This window comes from Salvelinus alpinus, chromosome 16 (genome assembly GCF_045679555.1).
Source record: "Salvelinus alpinus chromosome 16, SLU_Salpinus.1, whole genome shotgun sequence".
Taxonomy (NCBI): domain Eukaryota; kingdom Metazoa; phylum Chordata; class Actinopteri; order Salmoniformes; family Salmonidae; genus Salvelinus; species Salvelinus alpinus.
Genome location: NC_092101.1, coordinates 21,039,277 through 21,061,708, shown reverse-complemented (window position 1 = coordinate 21,061,708; position 22,432 = coordinate 21,039,277). Strand labels below are relative to the sequence as shown.

Below are 22,432 nucleotides of genomic sequence, written 5' to 3'. Positions count from 1 at the left end.
AGATTACGCAATTATCAGTCACATCCTGCACAACTTCAGTATAATTATAAATAGCATATTCAACATCATATGATAACCAGGGAGCTTATGATATTATACCTTGCTTTTGTGAGGGTTCACCAATAAATGGAGAGAAAATCCAAACTGAAGTAATGAAACTACAGATTCATTAACAAAATCATGCAAAATGTCTGTCCAACAGCTAGTCATCGTTAGTCCCTGTAACACTGCAATAACGTCGCTGATTCCCAATCACATGTAAAGTTTTATATATGGCAGTATCATCCTTGTTATCATACTTAAACAACATTTAAAACCAAAAGATGCAGTAGCAGTGAGTCACAGTGAAACAGTCACACTTCAAACCAGGAACCAACTACAATAACACAATCACAGCAAAGCTCACTGAACTCGAGTCGCAAATAAACTCACAATAAATGTAGCCTCCTCCATATGCTTTGCTGGTAAAGAGTTTCTCCCATAGGATAGGCCTTCAGCTGTGTTGTAATCACCAGATGATGGTACTGTAGTAGCACTTAGCAGCAGTAGTAACAGTTGCCGTCCCAGTAGTTTGAGCTGGAGAGTGACTCTGAGCAATGGCGGATGTAGTTCTGTAGAGAATCACTTTCAGACAGTCACGATCCACCAGAGTGAGTTCAATCCTCCACAAAGCACTCTATTACATTGAAATTTTAGTCATTTAGCAGACGCTCTAATCCTCTATGAAGTAGGCCTAGTCACACACACGCTCCCTCTCCACTCAAATTATTAGTTATCTCTGTACTGCATCTCTTTCCGTCACCATCTGGCAGTGATAACACATGTAGAAATGAGTGACACTCTTCATTCTACCACATCATTAGACTTAAGTTCTTTCCATCTCTCTGTAATCTCTACATATCTGGGCTTTTGGGCAAAAATAAACACTACATTAGGCATTTCCACCTCACACAAACAGTTTGCGAGTCAAAACATCAGATATAATGTACAGTATGATGTAAATGCATGTGGACAGATCAAATTGTGCCTCATTAATAGTTCACCCTCAGGTCCATGTACAGTACACCATTGTATGGGAGAGCAACACCTTTCCAAGGTCATGACTGCTGGTCACTTTATTACTGTAGAGTGGCTCCACAGCCTCCTCCACCCAAGAGCCAGCTAGCTAGCACTGCTAGGCTGTAGAGCCCATCTCATGGGGAAGCTAGCTAGCACTGCTAGGCTGTAGAGCCCATCTCATGGGGAAGCTAGCTAGCACTGCTAGGCTGTAGAGCCCATCTCATGGGGAAGCTAGCTAGCACTACTAGGCTGTAGAACCACATCTGGAAGCCACTGTTATGGAATGAGGCTGGAGCAATGGCTTCTTCACTGCTCATCAATACGGTTTGAACTGTTAGGTTCTAAATAAACAGTAAAAACTAACGGACAACTCGAAAAAGCTCAAACCAAGTTTATTCACCCAATGGGTCAAACAGCTGAAAAATACATTTTCCCACCAGCACCTGTATATATATCCCCCCTTTAGGCGGAGTCTCCTCCTTTTCAATAAACATTACATCTGTGTTGCTAGGCAGGAAATTAAGTGACATGGGTAATAAACTGTTCCTTCTCCCTTCATGTGACCTGACCTCGGCCCCATTCCTCACTAATCCACCCTTATCAGTGACCGTAACCATGCGATTGCCTTTCCCCTTACTTAGTAGCCCATGGCTCATATCCACCCTTAATTGAACCCACCATATACATTCCTCCTACATTTAACCCTTCAATTCTAGTGTAGCAAGTATTTCAAATTACAACCCAACAGAACACATTCACCACATGACCCTGTGATAGAAGCCGGAGAGATTGCTCTCTTTGACAGCTCAAATATTACAAGTTCAACTCAAAATGATTCAACTCTAAATAATTATTATAGTTCCAATGCATTGCACAGTCACTTATAATTATGTGATTGTTGAGACCTATAATACAACACATCCTGAGCTGAAATAGACATTAGCGCCACAGTAACAGTCTGGGAAGCCATGGGACACTCTGTAAAGTGGTAACAATGGTTGGCCCCTGACAACTGTGACATCCTACACAGTTTGGTTGATAATCTAGATTAATAATCCATCATAGCAGTAGCAATCCATTTGCCTGCCAGATCACACATTTATTAGGCCTACACCCAGATGCTCATTTCACCTTTGCCACACAATCATAGGTTAGGATGAGAATAGTAAAATAATGCAGATAAGCTCTTATTAAAATGCCAATTAAATTGCACATAAACATTTACTGTACGTAACACAGAAAAAAACAACATTTATCTATTCTCTACTTTATCTCTCCTGCATGTTTAGCGAGTCAAAACATCAGATATAATGTACAGTATGATGTAAATGCATGTGGACACATATCAAATTGTGCCTCATTAATAGCCCCAATGTTCTCCATCCCTATTCTGGAGCTCAACTCCGTTATATACTGGAACTCAACATGATTCTCTCTGTGCAAATCAAATGTTTGTAAACCACAGATTCTACTCTCATAGCACTGGGAAATGGGACACTTTGCGTTTTTGTGAGGCTGCGTGTATGCGAAATACCTCTGAATCTTTGTCCTCAGAGTATATCCTCTGTAATCAAGTGACTTTGTGAGCGATTATCGGTAGTAAAAACAAAGTCTATTGGCAGAGCAACGAAGTTAGTTGACACAGAAGTGAAGTGACGTACCCCATCCTGTCTGGAGAAGAGGCTGAGGCAGTGGTTGAGATGAGAGTAGGTCTCACTGGACAGCTCACACACCTCCTTCATCTTCTGCAGCATCACGGGCGGCAGCTCTGAGGGGACAAACAAGACCACAGGACATTTGTGGTGTTCTGAGAGAACAGTCAAATAGTGTTTGTAACGGTAACATAAAATGTACCACTAAAGTCTTGTCGGCTGAATTCAGACTAAATTTTAAAGGGCTATCGTTGCATCCTAGTCTTACCCTAAAGATGGGTCAATTGGTTTAGGCACGAGCTTCTATTGGAAGTGAAATACAATGAAAAGTGCAATTACATTTGACATTTATGCTATGAATGAGGGTATTGTACTACATGTCTGTGGCAATGGAGTTCCAATGAAAGGAAAGGCTTTACTCTCAGCAAGTCCATCTTCTTTCACCAAGGAGAGGAATGCTCCAACCTCCTTCTCCAGCTTCTGGTGACAAGCTTCAGCTGACTGCCAGGGAGGAGGCGAAACAAAGAAAGAAGAGGGGAAACACATGACAACCATACTTAAAGGCATACTGCAACATTTGTATGTCTCTGCATGCAGTATGAAGGAAGTTAGAGAAGGTTTTGCCAGCCACTGCTAACTAGCATTAGCGCAATGACAGGAAGTCTACAGGTACGCTAGCGTTAACTGTGAATATTAATGATCTTAAGATTCCCCATTACATGTAAAAAAAATAATAATAAAAAAATAGCAGAAGCAGAATTTACATTTTGACCATGAGAGGATGGAGGTGTGAGGAGAGACAGCAAGAGAGAAATAGCAACCATCAGATAAACAGGTTGTAGACTGGTTTGTTACCTGTAATGATTCCGTCAGCTCTCCCACACTCAAGACTTCTTCCTCATCCTCCTCGCTGCCCTGATCCTGAGAGCAGTAGTGTGTACTGTAGGCAGAGTGTTCCTCCATAGCATCCATCCACCTCTGCAGGACAGAACAAACATGCACTCATCTGAGCTGCACGATGGACTTAAGTACACTGTACTGTGCTGCTGCATGTTCTGCTCTTAGGCTAATAATTGGGCTCTCACATGACTTATGACAGGGGGAAAATTAGGTTATGAGAATAGCGGAATTTGTTGTCTGCGCGTATGTCAGACTGTTTGTAGGTTTATTCAAATGTAGGCCGTTTTTTTCTAACACAAAATAATGTTTGTTTAAAAAAAAAAAAAAAAGGATGTTCTTTAACTTATGAAAGCTATAGAAAAAAACTGAAGCAATGAAAAGCAGTATTGATGATATACAGTGCATTCGGAAAGTATTCAGGCCCCTTCCCTTTTTCCGCATTGTTACATCACAGCCTTATTCTAAAATGGATTAAATTACTACACACAATACACCATAATGACAAAGCGAAAACAGGTTAAGATATTTTTTTGCACATTTATATATTTTTTAAACCTCATTTACATAAGTATTCAGACCCTTTGCTATGAGACTTGAAATTGAAATCAGGTGCATCCTGTTTCCATTGATCATCCTTGAGATGTTTCTACAAATTGATTGGACATGATTTGGAAAGGCACACACCTGTCTATATAAGGTCCCACAGGTGACAGTGCATGTCAGAGCAAAAGCCAAGCCATGAGGTTTGAAGGAATTGTACGTATCGCCACCGAGACAGGATGATGTCGAGCCACAGACCTGGAAAAGTGTACCAAAAACATTCTGCAGCATTGAAGCTCCCCAAAAACACAGTGGCCTCCATCATTCTTAAATGGAAGAAGTTTGGAACCACTAACTCTTCCTAGAGCTGGCTGCCCCACCAAACTGAGTAATCGGAGGAGAAGTGCCTTGGTCAGGGAGGTGACCAAGAACCCAATGGTCACTCTGACAGAGCTTCAGAGTTCATCTGTGGAGATGGGAGAACCTTCCAGAAGGACAACCATCTCTGCAGCACTCCAATAATCAGGCCTTTATGGTAGAGTGGCCAAATGGAAGCCACTCCTCAGTAAAAGGCACATGACAGCCCGCTTAGAGTTTGCCAAAAGGCACCTAAAGGATTCAGACCATGAGAAACAAGATTCTCTGGTCTGATAAAACCAAGATATTGGCCTGAATGTCAAGCGTCACATCTGGAGGAAACCTGGCACCATCTCTATGGCGAAGACCTCAGGAGGCTGAAGAAATTCGGCTTGTCACCAAAAGCACTCACAAACTTCTACAGATGCACAATCGAGAGCATCCTGTCAGGCTGTATCACCGCCTGGTACGGCAACTGCTCCACCCACAACCGTAAGGCTCTCCAGAGGGTAGTGAGGTCTGCACAACGCATCACCGGGGGCAAACTACCTGCCCTCCAGGACACCTACACCACCCGATGTCACAGGAAGGCCATAAAGATCATCAAGGACAACAACCACCCGAGCCACTGCCTGTTCACCCCGCTATCATCCAGAAGGCGAGGTCAGTACAGGTGCATCAAAGCAGGGACAGAGAGACTGAAAAACAGCTTCTATCTCAAGGCCATCAGACTGTTAAACAGCCACCACTAACATTTAGTGGCCGCTGCCAACATACTGACTCAACTCCAGCCACTTTAATAACGGGAATTGATGGAAATTATGTAAAAATGTATCACTAGCCACTTTAAACAATGCCACTTAATATAATGTTTACATACCCTACATTACTCATCTCATATGTATATACTGTACTCGATACCATCTACTGCATCTTGCCATCTTTATGTAATACATGTATCACTAGCCACTTTAAACTATGCCACTTTATGTTTACATACCCTACATTACTCATCTCATATGTATAGACTGTACTCTATACCATCTACTGCATCTTGCCTACGCCGTTCTGTACCATCACTCATTCATATATCTTTATGTACATATTCTTTATCCCTTTACACTTGTGTGTATAAGGTAGTAGTTGTGGAATTGTTAGGTTAGCTTACTTGTTGGTTATTACTGCATTGTCGGAACTAGAAGCACAAGCATTTCGCTACACTCGCATTAACATCTGCTAACCATGTGTATGTGACAAAAAAAAATTGATTTGATTTGAAGCATGGTGGTGGCAGCATCATCATGCTGTGGGGATGCTTTTCAGCGGCAGGGACTGGACGTCTTGTCAGGATCGAGGGAAAGATGAACGGAGCAAAGTACAGAGAGATACTTGACGAAAACCTGCTCCAGAGCGCTCAGGACCTCAGTCTGGGGGCAAAGGTTCACCTTCCAACAGGACAACAACTGTAAGTACACAGCCAAGACAACGCAGGAGTGGCTTCGGGACAAGTCTCAGAGTGTCCTTGAATGGCCCAGCCAGAGCCCGGACTTTCTGGAAACCTGAAAATAGCTGTGCACCGACGCTCCACATCCAACCTGACAGATCTTGAGATGATCTGCAGAGAAGAATGGGAGAAACCCCAAATACAGGTGTGCCAAGCTTGTAGCATCATACCCAAGAAGACTCAAGGCTGTAATCGCTGCTAAAGGTGCTTCAACAAAGTACTGAGTAAAGGGTCTTAATACTTATGTAAATGTAACATTTCAGTTACTTTTTTTGCTATACATTTGAAAGAAATTCTAAAAACCTGTTTTTGCTTTGTCTTTATGGGGTAGTGTGTGTAGATTGATGAGGGGGGAAACTATTTCAGCAATTTTAGAATAAGGCTGTAACGTAACAAAATGTGGAAAAAGTCAGGGGTCTGAATACTTCGATTGCACTGTAGAAAAATATTTCAGTAAAACAAACTACATCTTACTTTTCTTGTTGCCTCAGGGTCATTCTTGGGAGACACTTTGAAATGATGCACACTGTCATCGAAGCACTTGAGTGTGAAAAAGCAGTTGTCTCTAGCTTTGATCTGAAAAATAAATGGTAAAACACAAGGTCATATTCTACCCTAATATTCCAGTAAATACTGTCACCATGTTAAATCTGATGAGAGAACAAACAATCAAGGCCTACCAAACAATGGGCTTGGGTCAGGGGCTTACAGCCTTGTCTTCGGACATTGGCAGCTGCATCCAACCTTAGGAGGCAGACGGAGAGAGAGAGAGAAAGAAAGAATAGGTGTAAGAATCTAGTGTGGGTCAAAGGTGTCCTTTAGCAGTTGAATCTAACTTAAGATTCACTTCTGCTGTTGAAATTATTGTACCAATCATAGAACATCAGGAAGAGGTTCAAATGACCAAGCTTGTGTCTAAGGAAGGAGAGAGAGCACCTACTGTTTAGAGTACCAGGACAGAACCCCATCTTGGAGGACCACCCAGTAGGAACGCCAGCCTAAAAACCGGGAACTCTGACAGAAGGGTCAGGACAAGTTTGTGTTTATAAGTCATCAATCATGTACATAAAAATGTTATCAAGTGATAATAAACTTTTCAATGTTGACAACATGACAGTGAAAATAGTAGAATAATCTGCAAACAACTGTACCTTCCAAAGGGCTCCTTCAAACATCTGGACATGGTGAGTCATACCCTTTGAGAGACAAGTTTAGAGACAACATTTGTAATGGTTGCTTTCTCCAACAACATAATGTGCGGTCAAGTCAGACTTCAATAATTTTTTTACAAAACAAATCACTTTAACACTCACTTTTTGAATATTGCCTTCCAGAATCTGCTTTATCTCTGTGTTGTTTGCAAGGTCAAACACAGTCTGATCTGTGCACAAGTCAAAGAAAAGGAATCATTATACAGAAAACTATACCAGAACACTGGCACGGATGTTAAAATAACCAACATGAAACTTCTAAGTATGTACCCTTTCATCTACTGACTGAGCCCATCTTTACCATTTTTATTCTTGATGTTGGGGCTAGCACCCTTCTTTAGCAGTTTCAGGGCACATAGCTTCTGACCACGGTAGGCAGCGCAGTGCAGTGGGGTGTTACCCAAGAGATCACAGCAGTTAATGTCTGGAGGCTTTTTCCTGTTAAGCTAAAACAAGAGTGACAAAGAGAGCCTGTTGGGTAAAAAGACAAAACCGAGAAGGATATGTTTCTTATCATATACTGAGAGAAAAGTTATTATTTCGAAATTGGTAAAGTAACAGATAGTGTGGACCCAAACTTTGTATTGAACACGAGTCAAGCGCTCACCAATTGTGACAGGGTAGAAAGGTCTCCCTCTCTCGCTGCCTCTAAAAGCTCTTCTTCTAGTTTTCGCTCCTCTGTTCTCTCCGCCGCTGAATGGATTGAGAAAGAATTCATGCTATAATTGACTCAAAGATTTGTAACAAACACTGATTCAGGTGCTTCTTTTTGGCCAACATAAAATAAGTTGATAAACTATTCTGAATATGTTATGGACATATTACACTGTTATTAATATGTTATGAACATTCACTTACCTCCCAGCATGTTTTTGATATCCCCATTCTGAGTGACATCTTTAGGAATCTGTGCTGTTCCATTGATGACAGTGGCACATGCATCATAGCTTAGCAGCAGCATGACAACCTCCTGAACATTGCATAATTGAGTTACTGGTTGAGTGAATGAATAAACGCATGCATGGAATTCAACAGCCAATATCAAAAAGTCAAACATGCATATAAAATGAAAAATAAACTCAAATAAGACATCAAAATGTTTTGTACAATTTGGTACCTTCCTTCCGGTGAAGGCAGCTTTGTGCAGTGGTGTGTCTCCTACATTATTTGGCAAATTAACATCTGCTCCTGCCTGCAGGGAATATCCAACACACGTACACACATTAATTCTGCAAAATATATATGTTTCAAAAACAATCATCCATCTCTTAATTAAAAATAGACACTTCTTACTGTACCTTGAGTAATTCCTCCACCACTGCTCTGTGTCCAAAGTAACAGGCCAGGTGGAGAGGCGTCCATCCCAGGTTAGACTTACTCTTACCTGAGGACAGATTAGACACTCAAATTTCTGCCTAGCATTCCTGTGTAGATAGATAACAGTAAGTGCAACCATCCTGCAGGGTTATGCCCCTGGGCCTAAAGTTAGCTAAACCCTTTTTCTAGACCAACAATGTATATAAATTACACTCAGTCAAATTCCTCAATACTGTTGTATACTAATGAAGAGCTTCACTCATTCAAATAACTGACCAGCAGCAAGCAACTACTTCATGTTACCTTTGCAGTTGATGTTGATGTTGGCCTCTTCTTTAATCTTGGACATGAGAAGCTTCTGGATGCCTGCAAGATTCCCATTTCTGGCATGACGCAGAAACTGGTCTTCTGGATCCAGATCCTCCATAGATGACTGAATAAGAAGATCACAGCACTGAAAGACTAAGATTTAGGCTACTACTCCTAATACTGATATACATTGCACATTCAACCAAACAACTGAAAATCAGATCTACTCTAAGACTAATTAAGATCATACAGTAAATTAAAAATGTAAGGTGGTCAGTTCCACTTCGGTCAAATGTAGCTTCTCTACAACAGTGTGAGGGAAATTCATTATCTAGGCTTTTCCAGCAATCAGACAGCAGCACCATACATACAGTACACACATTGTTACTCTCAAGACACAAATTACTTGTGCTTTAATCATGGACAAAAATGTGTCTAGTTCTTCACTTGGATTGCAGAAGTAAAGCAAGATTAAAGTTGCCACATTTGGAAACATGTAGATTACCTAATGCATTGTAAGGCCTATTTGGTCTAAAAGGAACATTTCTAAATGAAAGATGTAAGTGGAAATTACCTAAGTGGACAAGGAAACAACACAAATAGAAAAGGTTTCCGTCACCACACTAGCCATGCAAGAAAAATCGTAAGCATACAGTTTCCTTATCGTACACCACAAATAACATGTCTGGGATGCACCAGGGTGGGATGTGGCTATAAAAATCTTGCTTCATATACTCTGCTGAAATGTTGCAAAGACAATCTGTCACACAATTATTTCGTTATTGAATGAAATCGGAAAGTTGCAGTAGGAACATGCAAACAGGTTTGCCTATGATTCCTATGTGTACATACAGTGGAGTCAAATTGACACCCTTGATAAACATGAGAAAAAAATGACTGTATAAATTAAAATCATTCATATACTGAGCTATATTGTATGTTCAAAACATTTGGGAAATAATAATATTTTACACTAATACAATTGCTCAGAGAAATAGATTTTGTTTAAAAAGTAATATTTTCTTCCTCAAAAGGTAGGAGCCAAAATGATTGACAGCCCTTATTTCAATACCTTTCAATTAGAGGTCGACCAATTATGATTTTTCAACGCCGATAACTGGAGGACCCAAAAAAGCCGATACCGATTAATCGGCCGATTTATTTATATATAATAATGACAATTACAACAATACTGAATGAACACTTTTATTTTAACTTAATATAATACATCAATAAAATCAATTTAGTCTCATAATGAAACATGTTCAATTTGGTTTAAATAATGCAAAAACAAAGTGTTGGAGAAGAAATTAAAAGTGCAATACGTGCCATGTAAAAAAGCTGACTTTTAAGTTCCTTGCTCAGAACATGAGAACATATGAAAGCTGGTGGTTCCTTTTAACATGAGTCTTCAATATTCCCAGGTAAGAGGTTTTAGGTTATAGATATTATAGGACTATTTCTCTCTATACCATTTGTATTTCATATACCTTTGACTATTGGATGTTCTAATAAGTACTTTAGTATTTCCAGCCTAATCTCTGGAGTTGATAGGCTGGAAGTCATAAACATCGCAATGCTTGAAGCAGTAAAGTAAAGCAGTAAAGTGCTGTTTGAATGAATGCTTACGAGCCTGCTGCTGCCTACCACTGCTCAGTCAGACTGCTCTATCAAATCATAGACTTAATTATAATATAATAACACACAGAAATACGAGCCTTAGGTCATTAATATGGTCAAATCCGGAAACTATCATTTCGAAAACAAAACGTCTATTCTTTCAGTGAAATACAGAACCGTTCCGTATTTTATCGAACGGGTGGCAACCCTAAGTCTAAATATTGCGGTTACATTGCACAACCTTCAATGTTATGTCATAATTACGTAAAATTCTGGCAAATTAGTTCGCAACGAGCCAGGCGGCCCAAACTGCTGCATATACCCTGACTCTGTTGCACAGAACAAGAGAAGTGACAATTTCCCTAGTTAAAAGAAATTCATGTTAGCAGGCAATATTAACTAAATATGCAGGTTTAAAAAATATATACTTGTGTATTGATTTTAAGAAAGGTGTTGATGTTTATGGTTAGGTACACATTGGTGCAACGACAGTGCTTTTTTTATGAATGCGCTTGTTAAATCACCCGTTTGGCGAAGTAGGCTGTGATTCAATGATATATTAACAGGCACTGCATCAATTATATGCAACACAGGACAAGCTAGATAATATCTAATAATACTAATAATATCATCAACAATGTGTAGTTAACTAGTGATTATGTTAGGATTGATTGTTCTTTATAAGATACGTTTAATGCTAGCTAGCACCTTACCTTGGCTCCTTGCTGCACTCGCATAACAGGTAGTTAGCCTGCCACGCAGTCTCCTCGGAGTGCAATGTAATCGGCCATGATCAGTGTCCAAAAATACAGATTACCGATTGTTATGAAAACGGCCCTAATTAAATCGGCAATTCCGATTAAATCGGTTGACCTCTACTTTCAATACCTCAACTTGAGCCTTTTTCTAAAATGTTTTATGAGTTGGAGAACACATTGGGTGGGATCTTATGCCATAGAGAATCTTTCCAGATCCTTGAGATCCCTTATCTGCACTTATAGACTTGCCCTCTTCAATTCAAAGCAAAGGTTTTCAATGGTGTTCAAGTCCGGAATATAGGATGGCCATTAACAATTTCTTTGTGGATTTTGATGAGTGCTTGGGGTTATTGTCTTGCTGGAAGATCCACTAGCCTCCCGGCAGACGCAACCTAGTTTTTGGCTAAAATGTCCTGGTACTGGGTAAAGTTCATGATGCCGTTGACCTTAACAAGGGCCCCAGGACCAGTGTAAGCAAGAAAGCCCCATAACATCAAAGATACAGCACCATATTTTACAGTAGGTAAGCTTATGGGGATCTTTTCTGCTTATGCATTTCGATGCCAAACCCACCACTGGTGTACGTGGCCAAAGAGCTCTATTTTCATGTCTTCTGACCAAAGCACCGGTTCCAATCCAAGTGCCAAGGCCATTCAGGAAACGGCAGGCATTTACATTTGTTGGATGACATGAAAACAGAGCTTATTGGTCACAAACACCAGTGGTGGATTTGGCATCGAAATGAGAATGCGTGAGCAGAAAAGAACCCCATACCTACTGTAAAATATGGTGATGGATCTTTGATGTTATGGTGCCATTTTTAAATGGTTAATTGGCCACATAAATCTACATTTTGCAAGATCCATCTCAGTCTCCGGACTTGAAACGTATCGAAAACCTGTGGTTTGAACTGAAGATGGCAGTCCATAAGCACAGACAAGGATATCAAGGATCTGGAAGGATTCTGTACTGAGGAATGGTCTAAGATCCCTCCCAATATATTCTCCAACTCATAAAACATTTTAGAAAAAGGCTCATTGCCATTATCCTCGCAAGGTGAGGAATTGAAAACAGGGGTCTCAATCATTTTGACCCATACCTTTTTGAGAATTTTTTTTAACTAATAAAAAATATAAAAAAATATGTCTATGAGCAAGTTTATTAATTAGAATAAATGATTTTTGCATACAATATAGTTCAGTATTTTAATTATATTTTATACAACAATTTTAACTCACCTTCATCAAGGATGTCAATTTCAGAACCCACTATACAGCAATTCAGCTTCTAGGCTTACAGTTACATTTTTTTCTAAACCAAAAATGTAAAAATAAAACATATATTATTATTTCTGTCATCCCCTGGTTGAGCCATCTCACCACTGGTAAATGTAACATTCTAGAAATTAAAAAAAACATCGGCCTATCTTGTGACATCCTTGATTGAACCGCAAGATTATGAGAAGCCATTACTTAGCAAAACTAAGTATGTGACTAAATAGCTGATTTCAAATTTCCTGAAATTATCACAGGTGTTTGATAGACAAAACGTCTAGATGGGTCAATTTGATTGGAGTAGCCAATGGGATGTGTTTGAAATGTTATCTGAAATGTTTAGGCTACAACATCATGATGTTTGCAAGAGGACACAAGACATTAGGGGAAATAAACTCCCCACATGAACACCAATTTTTTTCATCACGTCACACAATGGGCAACCTGAAAAGATAAATAGATATATTTGTGAACAAACATTACTGCTGATAAGATTAATTCCCTAATTGACAGAAATCGTGAATGAGATTGAAAGGTCAAGTGGTCGTGTTCAGTACGGAGACAACGTTTATGAACGAAGTGACACGTTTTGCCTACTAAATACGACCCAGCTGGTTTCAGAACATTATTGGTTACCTTAGGACTATTAACACCAACACTGGCCACAAACATGAAGACATGTAATGAAAGATACACAATTAAAAGAAAAACTAAATATGAACTAACCGTAAAAATCGTTCAGCGGGTGTCCTTCAGCCGGGGGATTGTTTTCGCAGTCTTTGCTGCTCAACTTCTCCTGGAGTAGGCTAGTTTTTCATTAGCATGTGATTTTCTAATCCCTCGGTTGGAACTCTTCCTGTTTTTGTGCGCTCTCGGGTGAAAGTGTTTCGCAATACGCATAAACTAACTACATCACAAGTCAGATCAGCAGGCCACATAGTTGGGAACTATATCAAGCATCCTGCATTTCAGCCTTTAATTACAACGACAATTGATAAACGCCAACTGCGAGCTTGTCACACATCTATGTTTACAGTGATCAGCTGATCTAAGGTATTCACGATGTGCACGCGCACTTGTCCCGGGAAAGTGTTGCATTATCAAAAATGCTCCTCTGATTACATTAATTTGATATTATTACTACTGTACCCTATGTAAATCATAGACCTATTTCTACTCAAATTGTATAGCCTAGTACAATGCATGTGTTATTCTTCTGGGATATACTTACCATATAATGAATTAATTTACTTTCCAACGCTTCAATATTTTCCAATACAAACTATTAATTAATTATCGACGTGAGTGATTATGGCATTTTACTTGAATCATTTGAGTCCTTCCATTTCATATGTTAAACTAAACTGTGCCCCGGAAGCGCAAGGTTGTAGTGTTTCTTGGTCACGCGCAGAGACTGTGTGCAAAGATGATCTATTATATTGACACGATAGTCGAGTGACCGTTCTATCCACAGATCGAACAAAGAGACAGATATTTCACCGGAAGTATAAATGTGAAGCATTCACTTCGCCTTTCTACTCACTACCAGAAATGGTAGTGGGAGGAATTCCAGTGGCCGGCAGTGGGAGAAGATGGAACGAGATGGATTTTGGCCGACATTCTGCAAATTTTCTTATCGATTAAACATTTGATCTCAATACAGTTTTATGTTCCCAAAACTAAAATATGTTATGAACAGAGTGGACTGAGTTTTGCAGACGAACCTTTGCCAACGTTTTTTTTTGTCGCGTTGTTCAGGAACGCAAAGGCGAATTGAGTTTTTGCACACGTGCACTTCCTTAACCGCAATATGCAAATATGAACAACAGGCACATCTCCACAGTAAATTCGTTTTCTTTCGCCCAAAGTTGCCAACATACCACGTGCGTCCGTCACTCAGTGCATCAGTAACAACTATCCATTACGAAACTTCTATTCGATCAAATAAGCCTCACATAGCAAATGAGCAATTACATATTTTGTTGACCAAATTCGACCATCCAGATTTTTGGCAGAGTAAACCGTCTCGGGTCGACTCATCCTCTCTGCTTTGTGCCTGTGGAACTTTCTTGTCCATGTGGGAAATATGAAGTGCTGCTTGTAGCGAACTGTTACCGAAAATTCCCGTGAAGTGAGTATGATTAATTATCTTTGAGCTGTTTCAGTGAAGTATTTTACTAAGCTAGACTCGGCTTGGATATGGCATGATATTAATTAGCAAACGTAGCTAGCTAGCCATGTTATCAAACATCTTTACTCGCTAACGTTAGCTTACTGGTTCTGTAACTAAAGCTAGCTAGGCTGCTAGCCTGAAAAGCATAGATGATGTGAACCAGCAATGCAGCTGTCTAGTTTTATACTAGGGAAACTTGTTTGATTGAATTTCGTGTTTTGTACTAGATGTGCAATAGCTAACTACATATTCAGTTAATTCACTTATCATCCTCACCTTTTCTGATATTTTCCCTCTTTTCAGATACAGTAGCTACAGCCATTATTATTCTCAGAATGGCAAGTGAGCAGGAGGTGGCAGCAGTGGGCAAAATTCTGGTCAATCCAAAGCAGGACCTGACAACACGGTTCAGAGCACTCTTCACCCTGCGTAATGTGGGTGGACCAGAGGCCATAGAATGGATCAGTCAGACTTTTGTGGATGACTCTGCTCTGTTGAAACATGAGTTGGCATATTGCCTGGGCCAAATGCAGGATGAGAGAGCCATCCCCACGCTAGAGACTGTTCTGAAAGACATAACACAGGAGCCTATGGTCAGGCATGAAGCAGGTCAGTATGCCAGATCATGAGTCCACTCTCATTTATATACATACTGTATTGATAAACATGTTAACAGAATGTAATAGTGCTTATCTAAACGGTTCACTTTAAAAAAATCTGTTTAGGGGAAGCATTAGGAGCTATTGGGAACCTCGAGGTCCTTGACATACTGAAAGAGTACTCTGAGGACCCAGTCATCGAGGTATGTAAAACGAGGCATATTGGATATAAATTAATAGCAAAGAGATTGTGGAAATCAAACAAAATACACAGCATTTACATATAGTAATATTCATTGAGGGGGAATTCCCTTTATGTACTTCTCTCTCTGTGTATTCTGACCTTGAATTTAAGCCTGAGAATATTATGCTATTCATTTGGTGTGGAGATATGCCATATTCTGACCTTGACTTAATTCCACCAACTTTATGCCCAAGGAAACCATGAATAGTCTAGCGACCTACTGGTTCCAAGTGGTAAAAGCATCTACTTTTTTTTTTTTCAATAGAATAACACCATACTCCATGCACTGTAATTTACAACTTGATTATAGCTAGGTAAATTAGGAATCTGTTTGGATAAGGGAATTGTAAATATCATGCTTGTTTTACAGTGCAATTTACTTTTTCCACATTTTCTTATTTTACAGCCGTATTCTAAAATGGATTTTTAAAAATCCTGGTCAATCTACACACAACCCCATAATGACAAAATGAAAAACAGGTTTAGAAATGTTAGCAAATTTATTACAAGTAAAAAACGGGTACATGTAAATAAGTATTCAGACCCTTTGCTATGAGACTCGAAATTGAACTCCCCTTGCATCTTGTTTCCATTGATGTTTCTACAATTTGATTTGAGTCCACCTGTGGTAAATTCAATTGATTGGACATGATTTGCTAAGGCACACCTGTCTATATAAGGACCCACAGTTGACAGTCCATGATGGAGTAAAAACTAAGCCATGAGGTCGAAGGAATTGTCCGTGGAGCTCAGACAGGATTGTGTCAGGGCACAGATCTGGAGAATGGTACCAAAAAGTTTCTGCCACATTGAAGGTCCAAGAACACAGTGGCCTCCATCATTCTTAAATGGAAGAAGTTTGGAACCACCAAGACTTCCTAGAGCTGGTCGGGAGGTGATTCTGACATGGTCTGGAGGAAACCTGGCACCAGCAGCCCTACAGTGAAGCATGGTGGTGGCAGCATCATGCTGTGGGGATGTTTTTCAGCAGCAGGGACTGGGAGACTAGTTAGGATTGAGGGAAAGATGAACGGAGCAAAGTAAAGAGATCCTTGATGAACACCTGTTCCAGAGTGCTCAGGGACTCTTACTGAGTGAAGGTTCACCTTCCAACAGGACAACGACCCCAAGCACACAGCCAAGCGTCTTCAGGACAAGTCTCTGATTGTCCTTGAGTGGCCCAACCAGAGCCCGGACTTGAACCCTTCGAACATCTCTGGAGAGACCTGAAAATAGCTGTGCAGCGATGCTCCACATCCAACCTGACAGAGCTTGAGAGGATCTGCAGAGAAGAATGGGAGAAACTCCAAATACAGGTGTGCTAAGCTTGTAGCGTCATACCCAAGAAGACTCAAGGCTGTAATCACTGCCAAAGGTGCTTCAACAAAGTACTGAGTAAAGGGTCTGAATACTTATGTAAATAATGTATTTATTTTTTTTGCAAAAAAACAAACGGTTTTTGCTTTGTCTTTATGGGGTATTGTGTGTAGATCGAGGGGGGGGGGGGGCAATTTTAATCAATTTTAGATTAAGGCTGTAACGTAACAAAATGTGGAAATAGTCAAGGGGTCTGATCTGAATACTTTCCGAATTCACTGTATATCTATTTGAACTTAATCACTGGAGACAAATGAAACCAGTCATATGGCAGCAAATTGAAGCATGTCAACATATTAACTTTCCCACAAAGTTGATAAAATACTGTGCCATTATGCAGAATTTCAATTGTACGGCTTTTTAACTTGCTAGGGTGGGCATTCTCAAATGTCTTAATTATAGGCTGGCCCGACATTGTTTCCTATTTCTATCATGTTAAATATTACCCACTATCAGTATCGACCGTCGGTAGGCCTAATAACCACACATATTCAACTGCTAATTTACTGTTAGTTCCCTTCAGTTGGTATAGCCTACATTATCATTCCATTTGTTTTCATTTAGCTTCATTTGAGCCTCTGTAAACGCTGTCACGACCGTGCAGTTTAGGATCGTTATTGACAATAGGCTAATTAAATCGTTAAGGAGACCACGCCGTAACAGTTTGAACCCTATTAGTGCAGGCAATAGATGAGGGTATAGCCTACTATTGTACACTATTCTCCCTATTGTAATTCTATGTACACTAATCTTCCAACATTACCATGGGTTGAACTGAATATGACGACTTTCAGGATGAAGGAGATGTACCAATTTTTTAATCATCAATATATTTTGTGTAAAGCCTCTCCAAACCTTTTTTTAATGCTGTATAAAATACTGTCTTACCCCTAAATTGTCTACAAGATCTGAATATTTTTTAATCTAACAATTGGTGTTTATACAGAGACGAATATGCATAGTCACACTGAACAAAAATAAAATGCAATATGCAACAATTTCAAAGATTTTACTGAGTTACAGTTCATATAAGGAAATCAGTCAATTGAAATAATTTAATTGGGCCCTAATCTATGGATTTCACGACTGGAAATACAGATATGCATCTGTTGGTCACAGATACCTTTTAAAAAAAGATTGGGCGTGGATTAGAAAACCAGTCAGTATCTGGTGTGACCACCATTTGCCTCATCCAGCGCAACATCTTCGCATAGAGTTGATCAGGCTGTTGATTGTGTTCTATGTAATGTTGACCCACTCCACTTCAATGGCTGTGCAAAGTTGTTGGATATTGGTGGGAACATGCTCAATCAGTAACATGGCCGAGTATGCAAGCCATGGAAGAACTGGGGCATTTTCAGCTTCCAGGAATTATGGGGCAGTCCATTATCATGAAGCATGAGATGATGAACGGCATGACAATGGGCCTTTATGATCTCGTCACCATATCTCTGCATTCAAATTGCCATCGATAAAATGCAATTGTGTTCATTGTCCATAGCTTATGCCAGTCCATTCCATAACCCCACAGCCACCATGGGGCACTCTGTTCACAACGTTGACATCAGCAAACCACAAGACGCCATGCACGCTGTCTATCTGCCCGGTACAGTTGAAACCAAGATTAATTTGTGAAGAGCACACTTTTCCAACGTGCCAGTGGCCATCGAAGGTGAGCAGGGCCTAAAATTAGTACAGTAGATGGGAAAAAATCTACCAGGCACTATGATTTTATTTTACCAGCCAAAATATGTTTGTGCCATAATTACATTTTAAAAAAAATACTGATTACCACGCTTTGTTTCTAAAACAAGAAATGTATTAGTAAGAAATGTGGTATATTGCTCAATTTCATTTTTTGTGACCTCAGTCTTTTAATGAAAATATCAGAATCTTCAGCTGCCCCTTTAAGGGCAGGATGTTACTGTGCTAATGGTGCCACTCCATTCCTGTCACATGTGAGAGAGAGATTTGGGATCTGACTAGGGTGTCTCTTCGCTGTCAGAGGCAGCAGACTCAAGCCAACGTTGAAAAACAACTTAGCTTGTGAACAAAACAATGTTAATAGCCAAGAAACAAGTTCTAACTTTGTCAAATTTCAAGAAAGAAATTCTCACTAACAGGAATGTTAACAAATTTGTGCACAAAATGAGCGAAATAAGCTTTTTGTACAAATGGAATGTTTCTGGGATTTTTTATTTCAGCTCATGGGACCAACACTTTACATGTTACACTTTCTATTTTATACCTAATATTCTGAACCTGTTCTCAATTATATTCTAGTGAGTCTGACTAAATTAAAACTAAAAGGGATGGCTTAAGATAAATGTAATAAACCCTATTGAATAAACTCAAATAAAATCTGTTGGTTAGCAAGTGGGAGGGTTTTCAGCAGTTGAAAGAAATGTATTCAGAGCGTGCAAGGTAGCCACACCTGCAGAGCGCGTTATGCAACTGAATGAGGTAAGTCTGAATACCAAATACTGAAGTGAGTAGGAAAGGTGTCAATCGGCCCCTACAGTGCCTGTATGATGGTCATGGCAGTACTCTCGTTCTCCTCCAGGTGGCAGAGACGTGCCAGTTGGCTGTCAGGCGGCTGGAGTGGCTGATATCTGGTGGGGACCAGAATGGAGAGGAGGGCACCGACGGAAACCCTTACTGTTCTGTGGACCCTGCTCCCCCAGCCCAGAGGAAGACTGTCCCTGAGCTGAGGACACAGCTCCTGGATGAGAGCCTGCCGCTGTTTGAGCGCTACAGGGCCATGTTCGCCCTCCGCAACCTGGGCACCGAAGAGGCTGTCCTGGCTCTAGGAGATGGTGAGAGAGACTGGCAGTCCTTCTTAGACTATGCTGTCTATGGCAATTGTCAATAAAGGAGTGAATTTGTAGCATTGAAGAGCTTATTTTCTGCAAAATGTGCAGCCACATTCGTATTCACATAATCACATTTTCTTGTCCTGAATCATTATGTAACCCTCCACTATCAGCGTCTCTGAATCATTACGTAACCCTCCACTATCAGCGTCTCTGAATCATTACGTAACCCTCCACTATCAGCGTCTCTGAATCATTACGTAACCCTCCTATCAGCGTCTCTGAATCATTACGTAACCCTCCTATCAGCGTCTCTGAATCATTACGTAACCCTCCTATCAGCGTCTCTGAATCATTACGTAACCCTCCACTATCAGCGTCTCTGAATCATTACGTAACCCTCCTATCAGCGTCTCTGAATCATTACGTAACCCTCCTATCAGCGTCTCTGAATCATTACGTAACCCTCCTATCAGCGTCTCTGAATCATTACGTAACCCTCCTATCAGTGTCTCTGAATCATTACGTAACCCTCCTATCAGCGTCTCTGAATCATTACGTAACCCTCCACTATCAGCGTCTCTGAATCATTACGTAACCCTCCTATCAGCGTCTCTGAATCATTACGTAACCCTCCTATCAGCGTCTCTGAATCATTACGTAACCCTCCTATCAGCGTCTCTGAATCATTACGTAACCCTCCTATCAGTGTCTCTGAATCATTACGTAACCCTCCTATCAGTGTCTCTGAATCATTACGTAACCTCCTATCAGTGTCTCTGAATCATTACGTAACCCTCCACTATCAGCGTCTCTGAATCATTACGTAACCCTCCACTATCAGCGTCTCGGAATCATTACGTAACCCTCCACTATCAGCGTCTCTGAATCATTACGTAACCCCCCTATCAGCGTCTCTGAATCATTACGTAACCCTCCACTATCAGCGTCTCTGAATCATTACGTAACCCTCCTACCAGCGTCTGAATCATTACGTAACCCTCCTACCAGCGTCTGAATCATTACGTAACCCTCCTATCAGCGTCTCTGAATCATTACGTAACCCTCCACTATCAGCGTCTCTGAATCATTACGTAACCCTCCACTATCAGCGTCTCTGAATCATTACGTAACCCTCCACTATCAGCGTCTCTGAATCATTACGTAACCCTCCACTATCAGCGTCTCTGAATCATTACGTAACCCTCCACTATCAGCGTCTCTGAATCATTACGTAACCCTCCACTATCAGCGTCTCTGAATCATTACGTAACCCTCCTACCAGCGTCTGAATCATTACGTAACCCTCCTACCAGCGTCTGAATCATTACGTAACCCTCCTATCAGCGTCTCTGAATCATTACGTAACCCTCCACTATCAGCGTCTCTGAATCATTACGTAACCCTCCACTATCAGCGTCTCTGAATCATTACGTAACCCTCCACTATCAGCGTCTCTGAATCATTACGTAACCCCCACTATCAGCGTCTCTGAATCATTACGTAACCCTCCACTATCAGCGTCTCTGAATCATTACGTAACCCTCCACTATCAGCGTCTCTGAATCATTACGTAACCCTCCACTATCAGCGTCTCTGAATCATTACGTAACCCTCCACTATCAGCGTCTCTGAATCATTACGTAACCCTCCACTATCAGCGTCTCTGAATCATTACGTAACCCTCCACTATCAGCGTCTCTGAATCATTACGTAACCCTCCACTATCAGCGTCTCTGAATCATTACGTAACCCTCCACTATCAGCGTCTCTGAATCATTACGTAACCCTCCACTATCAGCGTCTCTGAATCATTACGTAACCCTCCACTATCAGCGTCTCTGAATCATTACGTAACCCCCCTATCAGCGTCTCTGAATCATTACGTAACCCTCCACTATCAGCGTCTCTGAATCATTACGTAACCCTCCACTATCAGCGTCTCTGAATCATTACGTAACCCTCCACTATCAGCGTCTCTGAATCATTACGTAACCCTCCACTATCAGCGTCTCTGAATCATTACGTAACCCTCCACTATCAGCGTCTCTGAATCATTACGTAACCCTCCACTATCAGCGTCTCTGAATCATTACGTAACCCTCCTATCAGTGTCTCTGAAAACACCAACACTTTTATCCTTCACAGGTCTTCAGTGTAGCAGTGCCTTGTTCCGCCATGAGATTGGCTACGTCCTGGGTCAGATCCAGCACCCAGCCAGCATCCCCCAGCTGCAGGCAGCTCTGGAGCTGGACGGGGAGAATGCCATGGTGAGACACGAGTGTGCAGAGGCCCTGGGATCCATCGGCAAGGAGGAGTGTATGAAGATCCTGGAGCGCTATAGGAAAGATGCAGAGCGCGTGGTGAAGGAGAGTTGTGAGGTAGCCCTGGACATGCTGGAGTATGAGAACGGCACACAGTTCCAGTACGCTGACGGACTACTACGACTGCAAGGGGAGCAGTGAGGGCCAAACGGCAAGCATGGACATTGGAAGCTATAGGAGAACTGCTATACAGCGCTGTAAGAGCTTTCCGCAGATGTCATAACTCATTATCACTTAGACCCATTTTCATTCATTGAAACGATCTTGACTCTTGCCAGTGATTATTGGCCTCTGAGACAAGGCAGTGTAATAATAATATTACAGTGCATTGTGCCATGTTTTAGTTTGTTTATTCATTGTTTTCATGGAAGCTACATTAATAAATTGTCAAGATAATGTAA

The 22,432-nt window shown here is 40.8% G+C and overlaps 2 protein-coding genes across 8 annotated transcripts in view; one reads left to right on the top strand and one right to left on the bottom strand.

Annotated features, from left to right (window-relative positions):
• Positions 1–14,969, bottom strand: part of osbpl1a (oxysterol binding protein-like 1A) — a 25,892-nt gene extending 10,923 nt beyond the window's left edge. For 3 of the 5 annotated variants that reach the window (XM_071345343.1, XM_071345346.1, XM_071345347.1), the window contains exons 1-15: positions 12,466–12,486; positions 8,844–8,973; positions 8,522–8,607; positions 8,341–8,415; positions 8,082–8,193; positions 7,831–7,916; positions 7,525–7,669; positions 7,326–7,393; positions 7,164–7,208; positions 6,953–7,026; positions 6,693–6,756; positions 6,487–6,588; positions 3,567–3,689; positions 3,131–3,212; positions 2,721–2,827 (exon numbers count right to left, since the gene is read on the bottom strand). In XM_071345343.1, coding sequence (XP_071201444.1) covers positions 2,721–2,827; positions 3,131–3,212; positions 3,567–3,689; positions 6,487–6,588; positions 6,693–6,756; positions 6,953–7,026; positions 7,164–7,208; positions 7,326–7,393; positions 7,525–7,669; positions 7,831–7,916; positions 8,082–8,193; positions 8,341–8,415; positions 8,522–8,607; positions 8,844–8,973; positions 12,466–12,471 — 1,305 coding nt within the window. In that variant the 5' untranslated portion in view covers positions 12,472–12,486. Of the gene's footprint in view, positions 1–2,720; positions 2,828–3,130; positions 3,213–3,566; positions 3,690–6,486; positions 6,589–6,692; positions 6,757–6,952; positions 7,027–7,163; positions 7,209–7,325; positions 7,394–7,524; positions 7,670–7,830; positions 7,917–8,081; positions 8,194–8,340; positions 8,416–8,521; positions 8,608–8,843; positions 8,974–12,465; positions 12,487–13,227; positions 13,893–14,950 lie in introns of those variants that run through there. The other 2 variants (XM_071345345.1, XM_071345344.1) reach the window with 2 other exon arrangements.
• On the top strand, positions 13,957–22,432 carry LOC139541107 (deoxyhypusine hydroxylase-like). Of its 3 annotated transcripts, none has more exons than XM_071345348.1 (6): positions 14,104–14,632; positions 14,978–15,283; positions 15,400–15,476; positions 18,396–18,566; positions 19,458–19,710; positions 21,856–22,432. In XM_071345348.1, exons 2-6 carry the CDS (start codon positions 15,010–15,012, stop codon positions 22,170–22,172), a joined length of 1,092 nt encoding a protein of 363 aa, XP_071201449.1. In that variant the 5' UTR covers positions 14,104–14,632; positions 14,978–15,009; the 3' UTR covers positions 22,173–22,432. The 3 variants fall into 3 exon arrangements, with proteins under 3 accessions (XP_071201451.1, XP_071201449.1, XP_071201450.1); XM_071345349.1 differs by having other exon boundaries at positions 14,106–14,632; positions 18,426–18,566; XM_071345350.1 differs by lacking the exon at positions 18,396–18,566 and having other exon boundaries at positions 13,957–14,632.